At 36.5% G+C, this 14,655-nt stretch overlaps 1 protein-coding gene across 2 annotated transcripts in view; it reads right to left on the bottom strand.

Moving 5' to 3' along the window:
• Positions 1–14,655, bottom strand: part of CCDC148 (coiled-coil domain containing 148) — a 301,269-nt gene that overhangs the window by 5,665 nt on the left and 280,949 nt on the right. For both annotated transcript variants that reach the window (XM_051986343.1, XM_051986344.1), the window contains exons 14-15: positions 5,798–5,915; positions 344–484 (exon numbers count right to left, since the gene is read on the bottom strand). In XM_051986343.1, coding sequence (XP_051842303.1) covers positions 344–484; positions 5,798–5,915 — 259 coding nt within the window. The remainder of the gene's footprint in view (positions 1–343; positions 485–5,797; positions 5,916–14,655) is intronic.

Raw genomic sequence — 14,655 nt, 5'->3', positions numbered from 1 at the left:
CTCTACCAACAAATGCCCCAAACACAATGTTCAGAAGTGAGAAAATGGAACTCTCTACACTACTGGAGGGCAGGGAAAGTGGTTGGGGATAGGGATAGGAAGGACATGGACATCAGGTTACTGCGTGAGCAGGAAGGAATTAGGAAGTAAAGAGTCAAGAGACAGAACTGTTGGGGCTTGAGGAAGGTGGACATCTTGCTTCCTTTCAACAAAAAAAGTAGTTTGAACAGACTCCCAACTATTCCAGGTTATTTTGACCCTGCTTATAATCATAAGCAACATAGTTATCTACCCTGATTGTTGTAATTTTCTCAAATCACAATTCACCAAGTATAGCAATGACCTGGGGTTCTGTATATGTATTCAATTTGAAGAGTGGCTTTTGAAGAACAAATTCTTCTTCAGTTCCGATTCCCATTTTGGCTTTTGAAGCCAATGTATCTGCCATCATTCTAACAGGATCAACTTCGGCCACAATGGAAACCTAACAGAACAGAAAATGATGCTAATTAGAATATGCAATAGAGCTAAATAATGCAGAAGCAAATTATTTTTAATAAATTTTTGCTAAAGCCTGAACAGTTGCTTAATATGACAAAAATTCAAAGCAAAGGATAAAATGAATAATAAAACCACAAAACCTATTTTAGACATCTACAAAGCAGAATAATTTTATGTTAAAAATCTCAAGCCTGCAACTAATAACAGTATCATGAAGTTATATACTTATACTTTAAAATATATATACTATATACTTAAAAATTTAACTTGGCTCTCTAAAACAGGATCATGAAACCATATACTTAAAAATTTAACTTGGCTCTCTTTCTGATGCCAGGTTATTGGAAAATAGATAAAGAAATATCAACCAAGAGAAGTGCCAAGAGTAATTGAACTTAATCATTATGTCCCTGCAAATATCTAACAACCACCACAAAGTTTCATTTCAACATTGATATTCTGCATATTTGGCAAAATGTGACTATGAAAACCAGCTGACACAGCTCTCTCATGAGCACAATCTCATTTAGATCAATTCAGAGCAAAGAAAGTTTGGGTAAACTGAAGGATAACATTAAATCCCATTATACCAGATCATTAGATAGTTTTCAGAGTGTACAAATCAAAGCTACTGTGTCCTTCCCTCATCAGAGAGAGAAAAACAGACAGACAGAGGCAGAGGAGAGATAGAGAGACAGAGAGAGAAAGAGATGGAGAGATAGAGAGAGAAAAGGAGGGAGAAAGAGAAAGAAAAGGAGGGGGAAAGAGAGAGGAGGGAGAAGAAGGGAGGGAAGGAGAGAGCTAGAGAGGAGACCAGATGTTTCTGGGAATCTTTCTAACTCTCTACTAAGAACCTATGACTAGAAGATCTTCTTAAGGATCATAAACCTAGAGCCAGAAGAAACCAAGAAACCAAAGAGATAATTCAGTCCAATGCCCTCACTTTAAAAATGAGGAAAACTGAGGCTGAGCCAGTTAAGATTACTTGCCCAAGGTCACACAGGCAAGAATCAGAGACAGGATATTGTAATGGGCTGAGGCTTGAGTTGATGCACTGAGGTCCCAAACACGTGAGGCTAAATAGTAATTGGACCACACTCTATTAATATATATACTTGGAGAAAGAATGATCCCGCCCACTCTTTGTGCAAGTCCTGATGTGTTGTATAGCAAATGACGTTTTTGGTGGGTGGAGGCAGGGGAGTGGAAAGGGAAGCCGAAGGAGAGACTGCTGGCTGGCGTCTTTACACAGCTGCTTACATTGCCATTGTGACGGCTCTTCATCTCCAATCCCCCTCTGCTATCTGGCTTCCTGTCGCAGTTGCCCATATTGCTATCACAATCTTTCTTGCCCATATTGCTATCTCAATCCTTTTTCACCTCTTCACTTCAATAAAGATTGAAGATTTTTCCCTTAACCTGAATTCCTGACTCGGGCTGATTTTAAATACGCCGTCATCACAGGATATGAACCTAATTACTCTGATTCCAGAAATAGTGCTCTACCTCTACCACACTGTCCCTATGTTTTAGCTAGCTCTAAATCCCATGCTTCTAGAATAAGATAGTTCAAACCTATACCCATATGAAAAAAATGGCACCTTTGTGGACTTTTATAGAAGGGCTCTTTATCAGCAAAAACAAAATAAAAAACCCCAAACTATAGCATAATGAAATAGAGACCACCTAAATTATGAATGTGCTTTTGAATTATTGCTTCTGAATTTATTTCATTAGTTAGGATAAATCTCTGCATACAACAATGCTCAATAAACATTTTAATGGAATTTAAAAGTTCTAATAGTATAACTATAAATACTTATGATTAATCTGACACAACAATATTCCTTGCTCTTTTTTAATGAGCTCACAGAAGACAAAATTATAGTTAACAGTCTTTTAAGATTTTGATATGAAAAACAAGTTTTAGAAACCCAGAATTGATTTTTAGGCTATATATAATTATTGAAATAGAAATGTTTTCCCCTTAGAGGGCAAAAAAGCATAATCAGTTAAACTAAAACTAAATAGTTAAATCTTCTTACCTCAAGAAAAAGGACTAATAAGAAGATGACTTCTTGAAGATTTATTCAGATTTTAGTTTTCAAAAATTCATAAATGAATCAGAATAAGATGTATAAACTCCTTGAGAGAAGGTAGGGATAGTTTTTTGCTTTGTACTTATATTCTAAGCCTTTAGTGTACATTTCTTTATATAAATGTAGGTCTTTAATAGATACTTGTTAAATTGAACACTATTTTATAACTTTCCTCAAAGCTCTTAACTTTTTTTTCTTTTCTTTATATTTGAAAGTCTTTCTCTTGATTATTTGGAGAACTTTATTGTCTTTTTTTTTTTTTTTAATTAAGTCATTGAATCCAACTACCATGGCTTGGAATTTGCAACTTTGAGTTGTTTTTCCCCCCTGGTGACAATCTATGAATTTTTTCTATTTCTAAGTTCAGAAGTTCTGCACAGTTTTTATTATTATTATTATTATTATTTCTTGCAGTATAGTGTTTAGGTGTTTTTGCTTTATTTTGTTTTATTTTTTCTTGTTTTGATCTTCTGGAAGACCTGTGATGCTTTGGTTGTTTTTTTATAACCTGTCTTCAAGATAATATGTTTTGCTTGGATAATGACCATATTTTTAAAATACTATTATTTTTGCTTCATTCTTCTAGATCACCCTTCACTTCTGTATATTTGCAGCTCTAATCTATTTTTCTCTCTTTTGTGTTTTTGGTAAGACTTGCCACTGCAGCACACTCAAGTCTTTCTCTTTTGTGACTTATGCTGTGCAGGACATAAATTTTGTTCTCATAATTCTCATTTCTCTTTTAACTCAGGAATAGTGTGTTGTGCTTCTGTGTTCTACTCAAATTCAACAAGGTTCTCTGTATCATCAAGAATTGCACCATTTTCCTTTGTTTTGCAGCATTTATTCAGAGATACATGAATTCTATTAATAGAGTGAAGCCATATTTTCTTCAGTTGTTCATGTCTTCCCTATTGATTCATCTGCTTATGTTCGGTCTTTGTGGGTTTCTTCCCCTTCTGAAGTTTTGGATAAGTTAAGTCTTCCTCCCCCTTATTTTCCCCTATTGCTCACTTCCTGACTCCCTCCTCTTTGCTGGTAGTTTCTCTGAGGGCTATATCTCAGCCTATGTCCACTATATATAATTCATTTTTTATCAGTCTGAGTCTCATCAGTCAACATTTTGGGAAGCAGAAATGGTCTCAGTTGAACATGGGGTTCTTTCCCTCAGGTTTAATGAAGTGCCTCATATCCAATATCCTGCCCTACTACCCTGTCCCACTTTTTTGTTTCTCAGTCCTCTCATCTGGCACTGGAACTCATGAGTTGATTTTGGTAGTTTGGATCTTCAAGACTCAGGGAAAGGGCTTTGAGAAGGAATTGAATTCTATGTCAGGACCAAACACATGTCTTGACACTTGCCCTCAGATTTCATTGTTTTCCCATAGACATCTTTTGCAGCACAGAAAGCTGCTGCTACAGTACTAAATGATTGTTTCACTCCAATCAAATTTCTGCAACCTAGATCTAGGATCATCACCACACCAAAAAGAGAAAATGGGGGACTAGGGTATGGAGTTGTGTTGTTTTTTCTTTAATTCATTAAAATGTTTCTTTTTATTTCTCAATAGTATTTTATTTTTCCAATCACATGTAAAGAAAATTTTCAAAGTTATTTTTGTAAGATTTTGAATCCTAACTTTTTTCTCCCTTATCTCCTCCTTCCCCAAGATATAAGTTATATGCATGTACAATCATATTAAACATATTTCCATATTATTCATGTTGTGAAAGAAAAATCAGAACAAAAGAGGGGAATCATGAAAAAGAAAAAGCAAACAAACAAACAAATAGGTTTCAATTCAGATTCAGGTTCCATAGTTCTTTCTCTGGATATGGATGGCAGTTTCTATCCTAAGTTTAATTGTACTGCTGAGAAGAGCTACATCTATCATAGTTGACTATCATATAATCTTCTTGTTACTGGGTAAAATATTCTCCTGGTTCTATTTACTTCACTCAACATCAATTCATGTAAGTCTTTCTAGGCTTTTCTGAAATCAGCCTGTTTATCATTTCTTATAGAACAATAATATTCCATTACATTCACATAGAATAACTTATTCAGCCATTCCCCAATTGATAGGTATCCACTCAATTTCCAATTTCTTGCCACCACAAAAAATTTGGGACATATGAGTCATTTTCCATCTATTATGATCTCTTTGGGATTTAGATTCAGTAGTGACACAGCTGGATCAAAGGGTATGCATAATTTTACAGCCCTTTGGGCATAATTCCAAATTGCACTCCAGAATGGCTGGATCAGTTCATTGGAATTGGTTTTTGTTATGACCATATGTGTTGGGTCCTTGGGTTGGCTAATTCAATATTGCTGTTGGAATCATAGTAGGCATTGATAAAGAGGTGTTGAATAAGATCAGGGTGGACATCATATCATGTATTTTTAAAAATTTTTCTTTTGGATTCTGATTGTCCTAAATCCTGGAGACAGATGATCCTTTATTTGAGATAAAATATTTTCTGTATTGAAAAGGTTAGAAGATCACGGGGTCAGAGAAAAATTCTAGTCTTCCATTTTGCTGGTTATATAAGCTGAAATCCAGTCCTTCACTTTTTACTGTTGTTATTTACCCTTAATACCTATAACAAATGAATTATTGCTCCAGGTATTAAGTTACACAATGCTAAATTCTACACAAATATGACATTATAAGCTCTGTGGAAGTGAGGATTTCTCAAAGCAAAGGTGAAGTCAGACTAATAGCTTCTTTGTACTTGTTTTAATCTCTGGGCTAGTATGACAAAATTTTATTCCTCTCAATTTTTACCAAGGTATTAACAAACTAGAGGTAACATGGAGACAATGAGGTCTTAAGGGAGCTTTCTAAAGTTGTGAATGAAGTTTAAATATGCTCAGGAACTGGCATATCAAACAACATAAATGTGGTCTCAATGAACAATGGACAGAGTATTAGAAAATGAAGGTTGGAATCCAAGCTCTGCTGTTCACTGAGTGATCTTCAGCAAGTTACTTCTCACTTCCCCTGTCTGCTGTCCAATTTTCACATTTGTCAAATGAAAGAGATGATCTATATGAACTAGGTATTAGGTTCTACTATGTGTCCAAATTCTTCAAAAGGAAGATGTCCTGAAATTAACTTTAGTAATGATCACAATAGTATTTAGAAACATCCTTGATTGCATATTAAAATACTCAAATTAAATAAAACTACCTGTTTTCTAAGGGCTTCTAGCCTCTTCTCTCTTTCTTCTTGTTCCTTTGTTTCCTTAATGGCCATTTCTTTTTTCTCCATCCAGCGCTTTTCCAGTAATTCCTGTCTAAATTTGACCCTTTAAGTAATAATACAAAAAAGATATTTGCAAGATGTCATTATAAGTCTGACAAATATACAGAATCGAACATGAGGGCAGAAGCTGTTTCAGGCACCATCTTATTACAGTATATGTTATTCTAAATCATTTTCCCCCAGCTGGTCTGTCATAGAAGGGATCTTAAATGGTTGCCTAGTTTATCATCCATCCTCATAAAATTCTCTATTACTCACTTTTAATCACACTTCTTTCAGTCAATACTGAAATCTAAAATATCCCTGAAAGAAAACCCTGTGACTTATTTTAAAATATTTCATAGACTTACAGGTTATTGGAGATGGACATGATCTTAGAGATCAATACTTCCAGTATTCCAGTGTTGAGCCATTCATTATGATAACCAAACTTTTCACCTTGACAATTTGAAACGTTAAAAAGACAATACTGCTGATTGCTACAGATAACACTTTTAGACAGGAGAGTAAACAAAATAAGATACTCTAATATTGCATTGAAAATGTTATTACTGTCAGAATATATTTATGAAATATATTTTTAAAAATATTTTGGACACATTTTCATTCATTTCTGCTCTAGAGTGACCTGTTTTCTTAGCTGCAACTTTATAGAAATGCTCTTTGACATCTGTAGATGGCAGCAAAAAACATGATTCTCCCCTCAACATTCTTTCCACTTGAGCTATTCCATTCCCTTTTAAATTCACAACTATTAAAACAGGGCAGAAAATTATCTAAATATCTAACCACATCCATTCAGTGTTGGGGTGGAGAGTTCCTCTCATAAAACAACCACATTATTCTTTTTAAGCCACACTGAATATTAAAGATACAAATACTTCTTTTGGAAATGGCAGGTGCCAGACTCTTTGAATAGCAAACACTATGCTACCAAAACCTCTATTTTCTAAATTACATCAATTATTAATGATGTACTCTGTGTAACTTTTGTGGGGCACCTGTTATGCCAAGGGAATACACCTACTTTTTTTTCATTGATGCATCTCACTCCAGCCCCTTGCCTTTCAGGAGAAGCAATAGAGGAAAGACCAAAGAACAAGAGAGTCTGAAGAAGTGAATTCAAACCCTAGCTTTGTCCCTTATTATATGTGTGACACTGATGAATCATTTAACTTTTTTATCTCTAAAAGAAGGGTATTGGATTAGATGGTCCCTAAAATCCCTTCCCACTCTAAATATATCCCAAGCCTTTAACAGAGCTGCAGCCAAGGAAAAGGTGCTTCTATTGACATAGCCAGGACATGAGTTTTTAAAAAATGTTTTCAAACCAAGGCCTATATTCTCCCATCTCTCACCTACCCTTGTCATAGATAGATGTTTCTTATGCCATAATAAGATCCTATTAATTTTAACAGTGTAGGATAATTGAGTATCTATGATGGTTCAATTAGAAGATAATCTGAAATTTCACAATGATCATATCCTAATTTTCACAATCATCATAAAGTTTCACTTTCTTTGGCATATATAGAAGTATGTACTCTTGTAGCTACAGTAAGGCTTCAGGTTACTCTACTGCTAAAAATAAAAAGAGCTGACTTGTGTTTTGAAGAAAGGGACTAGAGTTAGTTAGTGGCATTCCAGTCTAGGTCACAGGAAAGGATGGATCATTGGCTATAGATATCTTCTCTCCAGTAATTACCAAGATTAACAAGTTTCCCTAAAGATCATCTTGGCAATTCAGTGAAGCAGAAGGCCTAGCCTAAATGTCTTCATTTTTAAGGACAACATTATTGAAACTGATTTTCAAGAAATCTCTTTCTTTGTATCTCTCTGTGTGTCTTTCTGTCTCTCGGCGCCTCTCTCTGTCTCTTCTGTCTGTCTGTCTGACATACACACACATACACACACACACACACACACACATTCACATCTGCTTTCTTTGTTACTTCCCCTGAATTGAAAAACCTCAAGGGCAAAAATAAAATAAAATAAGGTATTCATACATTCAAGGAAAAACAATATTACCAAATGTGTCATCTGGGGAAATTTCCACAAAAACATTTCGTCATTTGAGCCAGTCACCTTTTCTTCCAGTTAAGTCATGGTTATGAAGCAAAGCATCAACAAATGGTTCAGCTCACAGACTGCTAAATGCTGGATGGTGAATTCCCAAATAGGAATCCTGGGTTCTTCTCACAACCTGTGTTTTTCTCATTGTATCTACAGTGATTGAAAGTACTAAAAGTACTGCAAACTTTCAAGTCTTCCTGGGGAAGGAGAAGCGTCATACTGTTCAAAAGCAGCAGCTGTTGTAGAATCAGGTGCAGCATTAACTATGATCTGAAGGGGATTTGACTTAAGCCTTGGGGCCAGAACATAGTTGCCCTGACTTGAAGCTACAATGTAGAAAGGGAGACTTTATCTATCATTTAGAGGCCCATTTCCTGCGTGCCTGACCCTCAAAGGGATCAGCATTCAAATGCAAATGGTTTTGTTAAACACCTTGAAGTATAGTAACAAACTCCTTTGCTTCAGAAAGTATTGGACAAAAGGAATCTCCTCCTACCTTATTCTTTTGAAGCCAAAGCTTACTACAACCTCAAAAGAGGACACATTAAAGATTCTGCAAAGCAATAGACAGGAATAGTGTCTACACAAGCTTTTTCTTTTTCTTTTCTTTTTTTAAAATTGGTTTTATGGGGAATGAACTAGAACTTGAAGAAACATGCAGGAGTCTTACTGATTGTAACTTAAATAATGGATATCCTCATTCCTATATTTCATATTTATACACATTTTCCACTAAAGCAGGGAAAGGCTGTATTACAAACACACAGAGAGATGGTAATTTTTGCTGAACTGCTTTTTCTCCCTTTTCTTTCTTTTTTATTTTTTTTGTTATAAGAGAAGGCTCCTGGGGGGAAAAAGAAGGGAATCTATATTCAGAAGTGAAAATGATGTGAAAACAAAGAATATCAATAAATTCTTTCTAAAAAAATACAGAAGAAAAATAAATACTATCAAAAGCTCTCAGCCTGAGGTAGCCTTTTATTAAAAGAGGTATGAACCACTTTCCTAGGAAGGATTTGTGCAGCTCTAAGGAGTGAATTGTTTTTTATTCTTCCATAAAGAAAAGTTTGCTCTCTGACAAAAAGTAAACTGCCCCAACCCAGACTCTTGGGGCTCCAAAGTAAAAAGACATAGAAATAAACTCAAGAATAAGGATTTTAACTCAGAAGTTCTAGAGCTGAAAGATGATGGCAAGGAGGGTTGGAATTAGGCTTAAGGAGGCTGAAAGAACATTACAAATACCATAGTTAATCTATTCCCAAAATAGTAATAAATAAAATACTTGGTCTAATGGTCTTTCTGTATCTTTTCTCTGATATCCTTTAAGTTTAAAATGTTAACTAAATAACAGACATGGATTTTGATGTGGCTAAAAATACAGCAAGGACTATAACAAGCGCTTGTTACTTTAAGCTTGTTATTACTTGGAGGATGCTCCTATGAGAAAAGGCTTCAATAAGTGAAGGATTTTTTGATGAACCACTTCTTTACTAAACTCAATTCTCTAGAATCCCTTGCCCTCTTATCTAATTGCCAATCATGCTTTGCCAAACCTCAATCCTGGATTACTCCTACCATTTACTCTCTACATTTTTATTCCTATGCTGCTGAATAGACCTGGAAAAATAATGAAGCCACATTGCTTGGGTCCATTACAATTTTCTATAATCTCAACTTAACCTCACTGCAGCAAAGCAATCTTTACACTTCCCTAATTGATTTACTATCCCAAGCCTATCAGACAATTCTCACTAGATACTCTCATTTATATTTGTCTGCCCTCACATGTCACTCTCTTAGCAGTAAATATTGCCTCATGCTATACAGAAAAAAAAAAAATGAAGTCATTCATTGAGACCTCATTCCATCTTCACTCACATATTGTCTCCCATGATCTTCTTAACATCAGTCTTACATGAAGAGGAGGACTTCCTCTTTGCTGAGGCCAGTTCCTCTACAACTAGGTAGCTCACTTGGGTAGTGTCAGGCTTAAAGTCAGGAAGACTCATCTTCCTGCATTCAAATCTGGCTTTAGAAACTTGTTTGCCTCGGTTTCCTCTTCTGTAATATGAGCTGGAGAGGCTAATGATAAACCACTCCAGTATCACTGACAAGAAAATGTTGACATACAGGAACCATCTGACGTGGCTGCTGGAGATCCAATCCAGACCTGCAGAATAGATCTCTTTGTGTGAGAGGATGATACAAGAAGACTGAGAGGCAATTGCTGTTCTCTGACCTCCCCACTGAGAGGCCATTGTATTGTCTGACCTCTTTCCTCTTCCCTCTGCCTCCAATTTATTTCATTCCCAGTCCACAACACCTGTGTTGTAGCACGTGTTGATCTTGTGAGATATCATGGAGGCAAACTTTCAAATGGAGAAGAGGACTATAGTCAGAACAGGCATTTAAGACTCATCTATCTCCTTCTTCGGCCCTTTGATGTGTCAGCCCATTTAATTATCCTGTCTAAAAATAGTCTTACTGGGACTCTTGTTCCTTTCCTTCCCTGCCAGTTACCAAAAGAACTCTGGAAGGATCCTACTCACGAACAACTTCCTTTTATAGGAACCCTTTCCCAATCTCCCTTGATTCTGGCACTTTTCTTTTGTTGATTATTTCCAGTTTATCCTATGTGTAGCTTGTTTTCACCTAATTATATTCATGTTGTCTTCCCCTTTTAAACTAGGAGGTTTTCAAGAACAGAACTCAGAAACCTTTGGAAATATCAGTTTTTGCTACAAAAGAGGCACCCACAGCAATTTTTCATCAAGGAGACAGTGTGATAGAGTAGGTGAACCTTCCAGCACAACCAGAACAAAGACTTATTTATTACCCAGCACTTGTGGCTAGAATTTTATTAAAGGCCATTAAACGAGGAGTACAATTATCTGGGATAAGACCTGAGAAGCTATATACCTTTTATACCAATGCACAAATTAATGTATGCTGTGAAACCATTCCAGAGTAGCAAATTTTATTGGCTACAGCTCCAAATTTTACACATGCATCTCTATTAAAGATAACCTGGCTATTACATAATTGGCAATGGATTCTTGAAGAAAAGGTTTCTAAAGTTCCTCTTAAAGGACCAACTATCTTTACAGATGCATCCAAATATAACATTTGTGTTGTATACTCTGGTGACTTAAATATAAAGAAAGTACTCGGAACTCTTTTTCAGTCTACTCAGCAGAATGAATTTTATGCAATCATGCTAGCTCTTATTTATTATCCAGGAGATGTAAATATAATATCTGATTTGGCCTATTTAGTAGGTGTGGTACAAAGAATTGCCATAGCTCAAATAAAATTTGTAGCTTCTAATATATATCAACTCTTTAAGGAATTTCAAGAGCAAGTGAGAAAACATCCAGGTAAAATTTATATCTTGTATATCCACTCTCAGAGTGGACTTCCAGGTCCTACTTTTTATGGAAATTCAAAGGCAGATCACCTTCTAACCGTGTTAACCAATACTCCTTTATTTCAGGCAGCCCAAGAATCTCATTCTAAATATCATCAGGCTGCTCAAGCTTTATGTTTACAATTTGGAATAACAAGAGAGGAAACTAGGAGCATAGTAAAAACCTGTACAGTTTGTCTTCCTTTCCACACTCCTACTTCCTCCAGGGAAGAACCCTCGTGGTTTGAGACCCAGTGAAATTTGCAATGGATGTGACCCACTACAAATCTTTTGGGTTGTCTGTCTTTTATCTATTTTTTACCTAAGACACCTTTTCAGGATTTACTTTACCAGCAGCAAAAGAGACAGTCCCAGTGGTCACTGAATTCCTTATACAAGCTTTTGCAATTATGGGCGTGCCACAAGCAATAAAAATAGACAATGGATCTTCATACACTCCTAAATATTTTGCATATTTTTGTGCACAATATCAGATTTTACACACCACTGGCATACCTTTTAATCCTCAAGGACAGGCAATAGTAGAGAGGAGAAAGAAAGACATCAAGACATTCCTTCAAAAACAAAAGAAAGGGGGAGCTAAGTAACTCTAGAGAACTTTTAAACTTAGCCCTTTTCACTATTAATTTTCTGATTTTTGATAAAGATGCACTGGCTCTGGCAGACAGGTTTTATAATGCACTGGAAGGGCAGTGTCCAGTGAGAGCAGATCCACTATCTTTAGATAATCACCAGGTGATGTGGAGAGATCCAAAAAGTAGTTAATGAAAGGGACCAGATAGTTTAACATGAAGTAATGGACAATCGATTGATTTTGTACTATCTCTTGGCTGCTGAAGGAGGTGTGCTTGTGATTGCTATTTATATACCCTCCTTCTAGGACTTCTGGAAATCTTTTACAATATCATGTTGATTCATATTGTTTGTTATATCACTACTTGCATGTATAATTCATGTTTGTTACACCACACTGAGCCTGCACCAGCTCTGGGGGTGGGATGGTGGTGTAAGGTCTGGAAAGGTCAGGCAAGCACAGTTGAGATGGAATAGGTGTCCTCGAATGTGATTGGAGTTGAATACTTAGGGACTTCCTTCGTGGATGGGACCTTCAGCCATGGCAGGAATCCCAAAATCTCACTCTGAGATCTCGTCAAGTTCAGGATGTAATCTTCATCATTGATTGGCTTGTGCTCTGTGACCTCATAGACCCCATATAAGCTGGAGGAGGAAAGAATCCACCCTTTTTTTTAACGCTCTTTTTCCACCTGGAGCTTGGCTTGGAGAGAGGTACTAAAAGTGCAGGAGGTCATAGAGTGAGGTGTAAACCATGTGAATAAAGTCAAAGTTTGTTTGCCATAAACTCTTGGGTGCTCTGTTGTACTCAACTGCATCTGTATGAGATAGCAGCTGGAGGACTCTGGAGACCACAAAATAGAGGTAAGATTTGATATTATATTTACCAGAGATTTCTCTGGACAGGCCTGGGAATTAGGATCGGTTAGTGAATATTGAGTAAAAGGATCTCAATAGGAGTGAGCCATCACTACTAGCTTGTGTTATATTACTATGTGCTTGTATAATATCTCCCATGCTGATGGAATTATGTATTTCTGTTTCAAGTTCAGCCCAGAGGAAACCCACTAACAATATCTGGTTTGATTCCCCATTTCCCTTTTGGTGTTTTTATCTCCCTTCCTGAGCAGTCAGAGAGGACATGACTACCTGTGTTCTAAAACAAAAGAAAGCAGGAGATATAGAGGGCTGGAACTCTGAAAAGGTATACTTAAGACTCAGTATAGTTGATGAAATAATAATTCTCTAGCTATTGATGTATTCACTCTAGTCAAGTACATATACTTAAGATAATACTCTCCTGTAATGGCTCTCCTGACAAGTTGGTGCATGCACAAGTGTGGTTGGGCATGCTCTGTGTGAGGTAGTGACGTGAATGTACTGGAGTAGTTAAGGGAGTCACTGACACAGAGGACCTTCTCTCTCAGCCATGCTCTCTCAGCAGCAGCTCTAAGCCACAAAGAAGACATCAGGCTCCAGACTCCATCTTAGATCAGCCATGTGGTGGCTCTCCTGCCTCCTTCACTTCTCCACCTAAAGACCAAGGTATCAGGCTGATCCTGAGGTCCTCCAGAGAGCTAGCCTGGACATTACAAGAAAACTCCAATATAAAGAGTCATATATGACTGAAAATGACTGAACATCATTCTCACTCTCTGATCTTTATTTTGTCTTCAACTCCTTCCCTGTTGCTTACAAGAACATCCATGTCTCCTTCATAGTTAAAATAAACAAACTTTTTTTGTTTGACTTAAATTGACTTGATTTGACTTGACTATATGACACCTCACTTTCTCAACCAGACTTCTTCATAAAACTAAATGGATTTTTCTAAAGCACAGGTCTCACTATGTCACCTCTTTGCTTAATAACCTCCAGTGAATGTTTGTCATCTCCAGTTTAAAATAAAAAAAAAAAATTGTTTTACCTTTAAAGCCCTTCACTAGATGGCTCCTTCTTACTTTTCTAGTCTTCTCACACTTTTTTTTCCTTCATGCGTTTTGTGGTCCAGCCTCACTGGTCTCCTAGCTATTCCTCACACATGGCAATCCATCTTTTGATTCCATGCCATTGCATTGGTTGTCTGTCATGCCTGGAATGCTCTCCATCTCACTTTCTCTTAGATTCTTTGGTTTCCTTCCAGACTCATTTCAAATTCTACTTTCTACAGATGGCCTTCCTTGGTTCATCCCAAACTGGTGCCTTCCCTCTGAGATTATCTTTTATTCTGAATATATCTTTTATATACAGAGTTATTTATTGATTTCCCCACTCCCCAATAAAATGTGAATACTTTGAGGACAGGGATAGGGTTTTTGCCCTTCTAGTGTGCCTAGAACAAAGTAGGAACTTAATAATGTTGTTCTTTTAACTGATTGTCAAGAGAGAAGTAAGTCCATGGGAAATGTCTAAGATTCTGTGCCTACTTTGTTGATCAGTAAAGGACCTGTGATGCTAAACACTTAACTCCTCAATGACATAGGCCATCTGGATAAATAATATTATGATTTCTGGGGTAACAATACATACAAGCAAGAGGAGCATGCAAGTCCAGAATTAATCTCAGAGCTGAAAAAATCTTCTAGTATAATTCATTTTTATACATGAAGAAATTGAGATCCAGAGAAGTTATTTACCTAAGGTTAGGTAATAGCTAGTAAGTTAGCTTATAGCTAGTAAGGACTAGAATGTGAAACTTCACATTTGG

The sequence above is a fragment of the Antechinus flavipes genome, chromosome 3, assembly GCF_016432865.1.
Source record: "Antechinus flavipes isolate AdamAnt ecotype Samford, QLD, Australia chromosome 3, AdamAnt_v2, whole genome shotgun sequence".
In the NCBI taxonomy this organism is placed as follows: Eukaryota; Metazoa; Chordata; class Mammalia; order Dasyuromorphia; family Dasyuridae; genus Antechinus; species Antechinus flavipes.
This window is presented reverse-complemented; position numbering and strand designations above follow the sequence as displayed.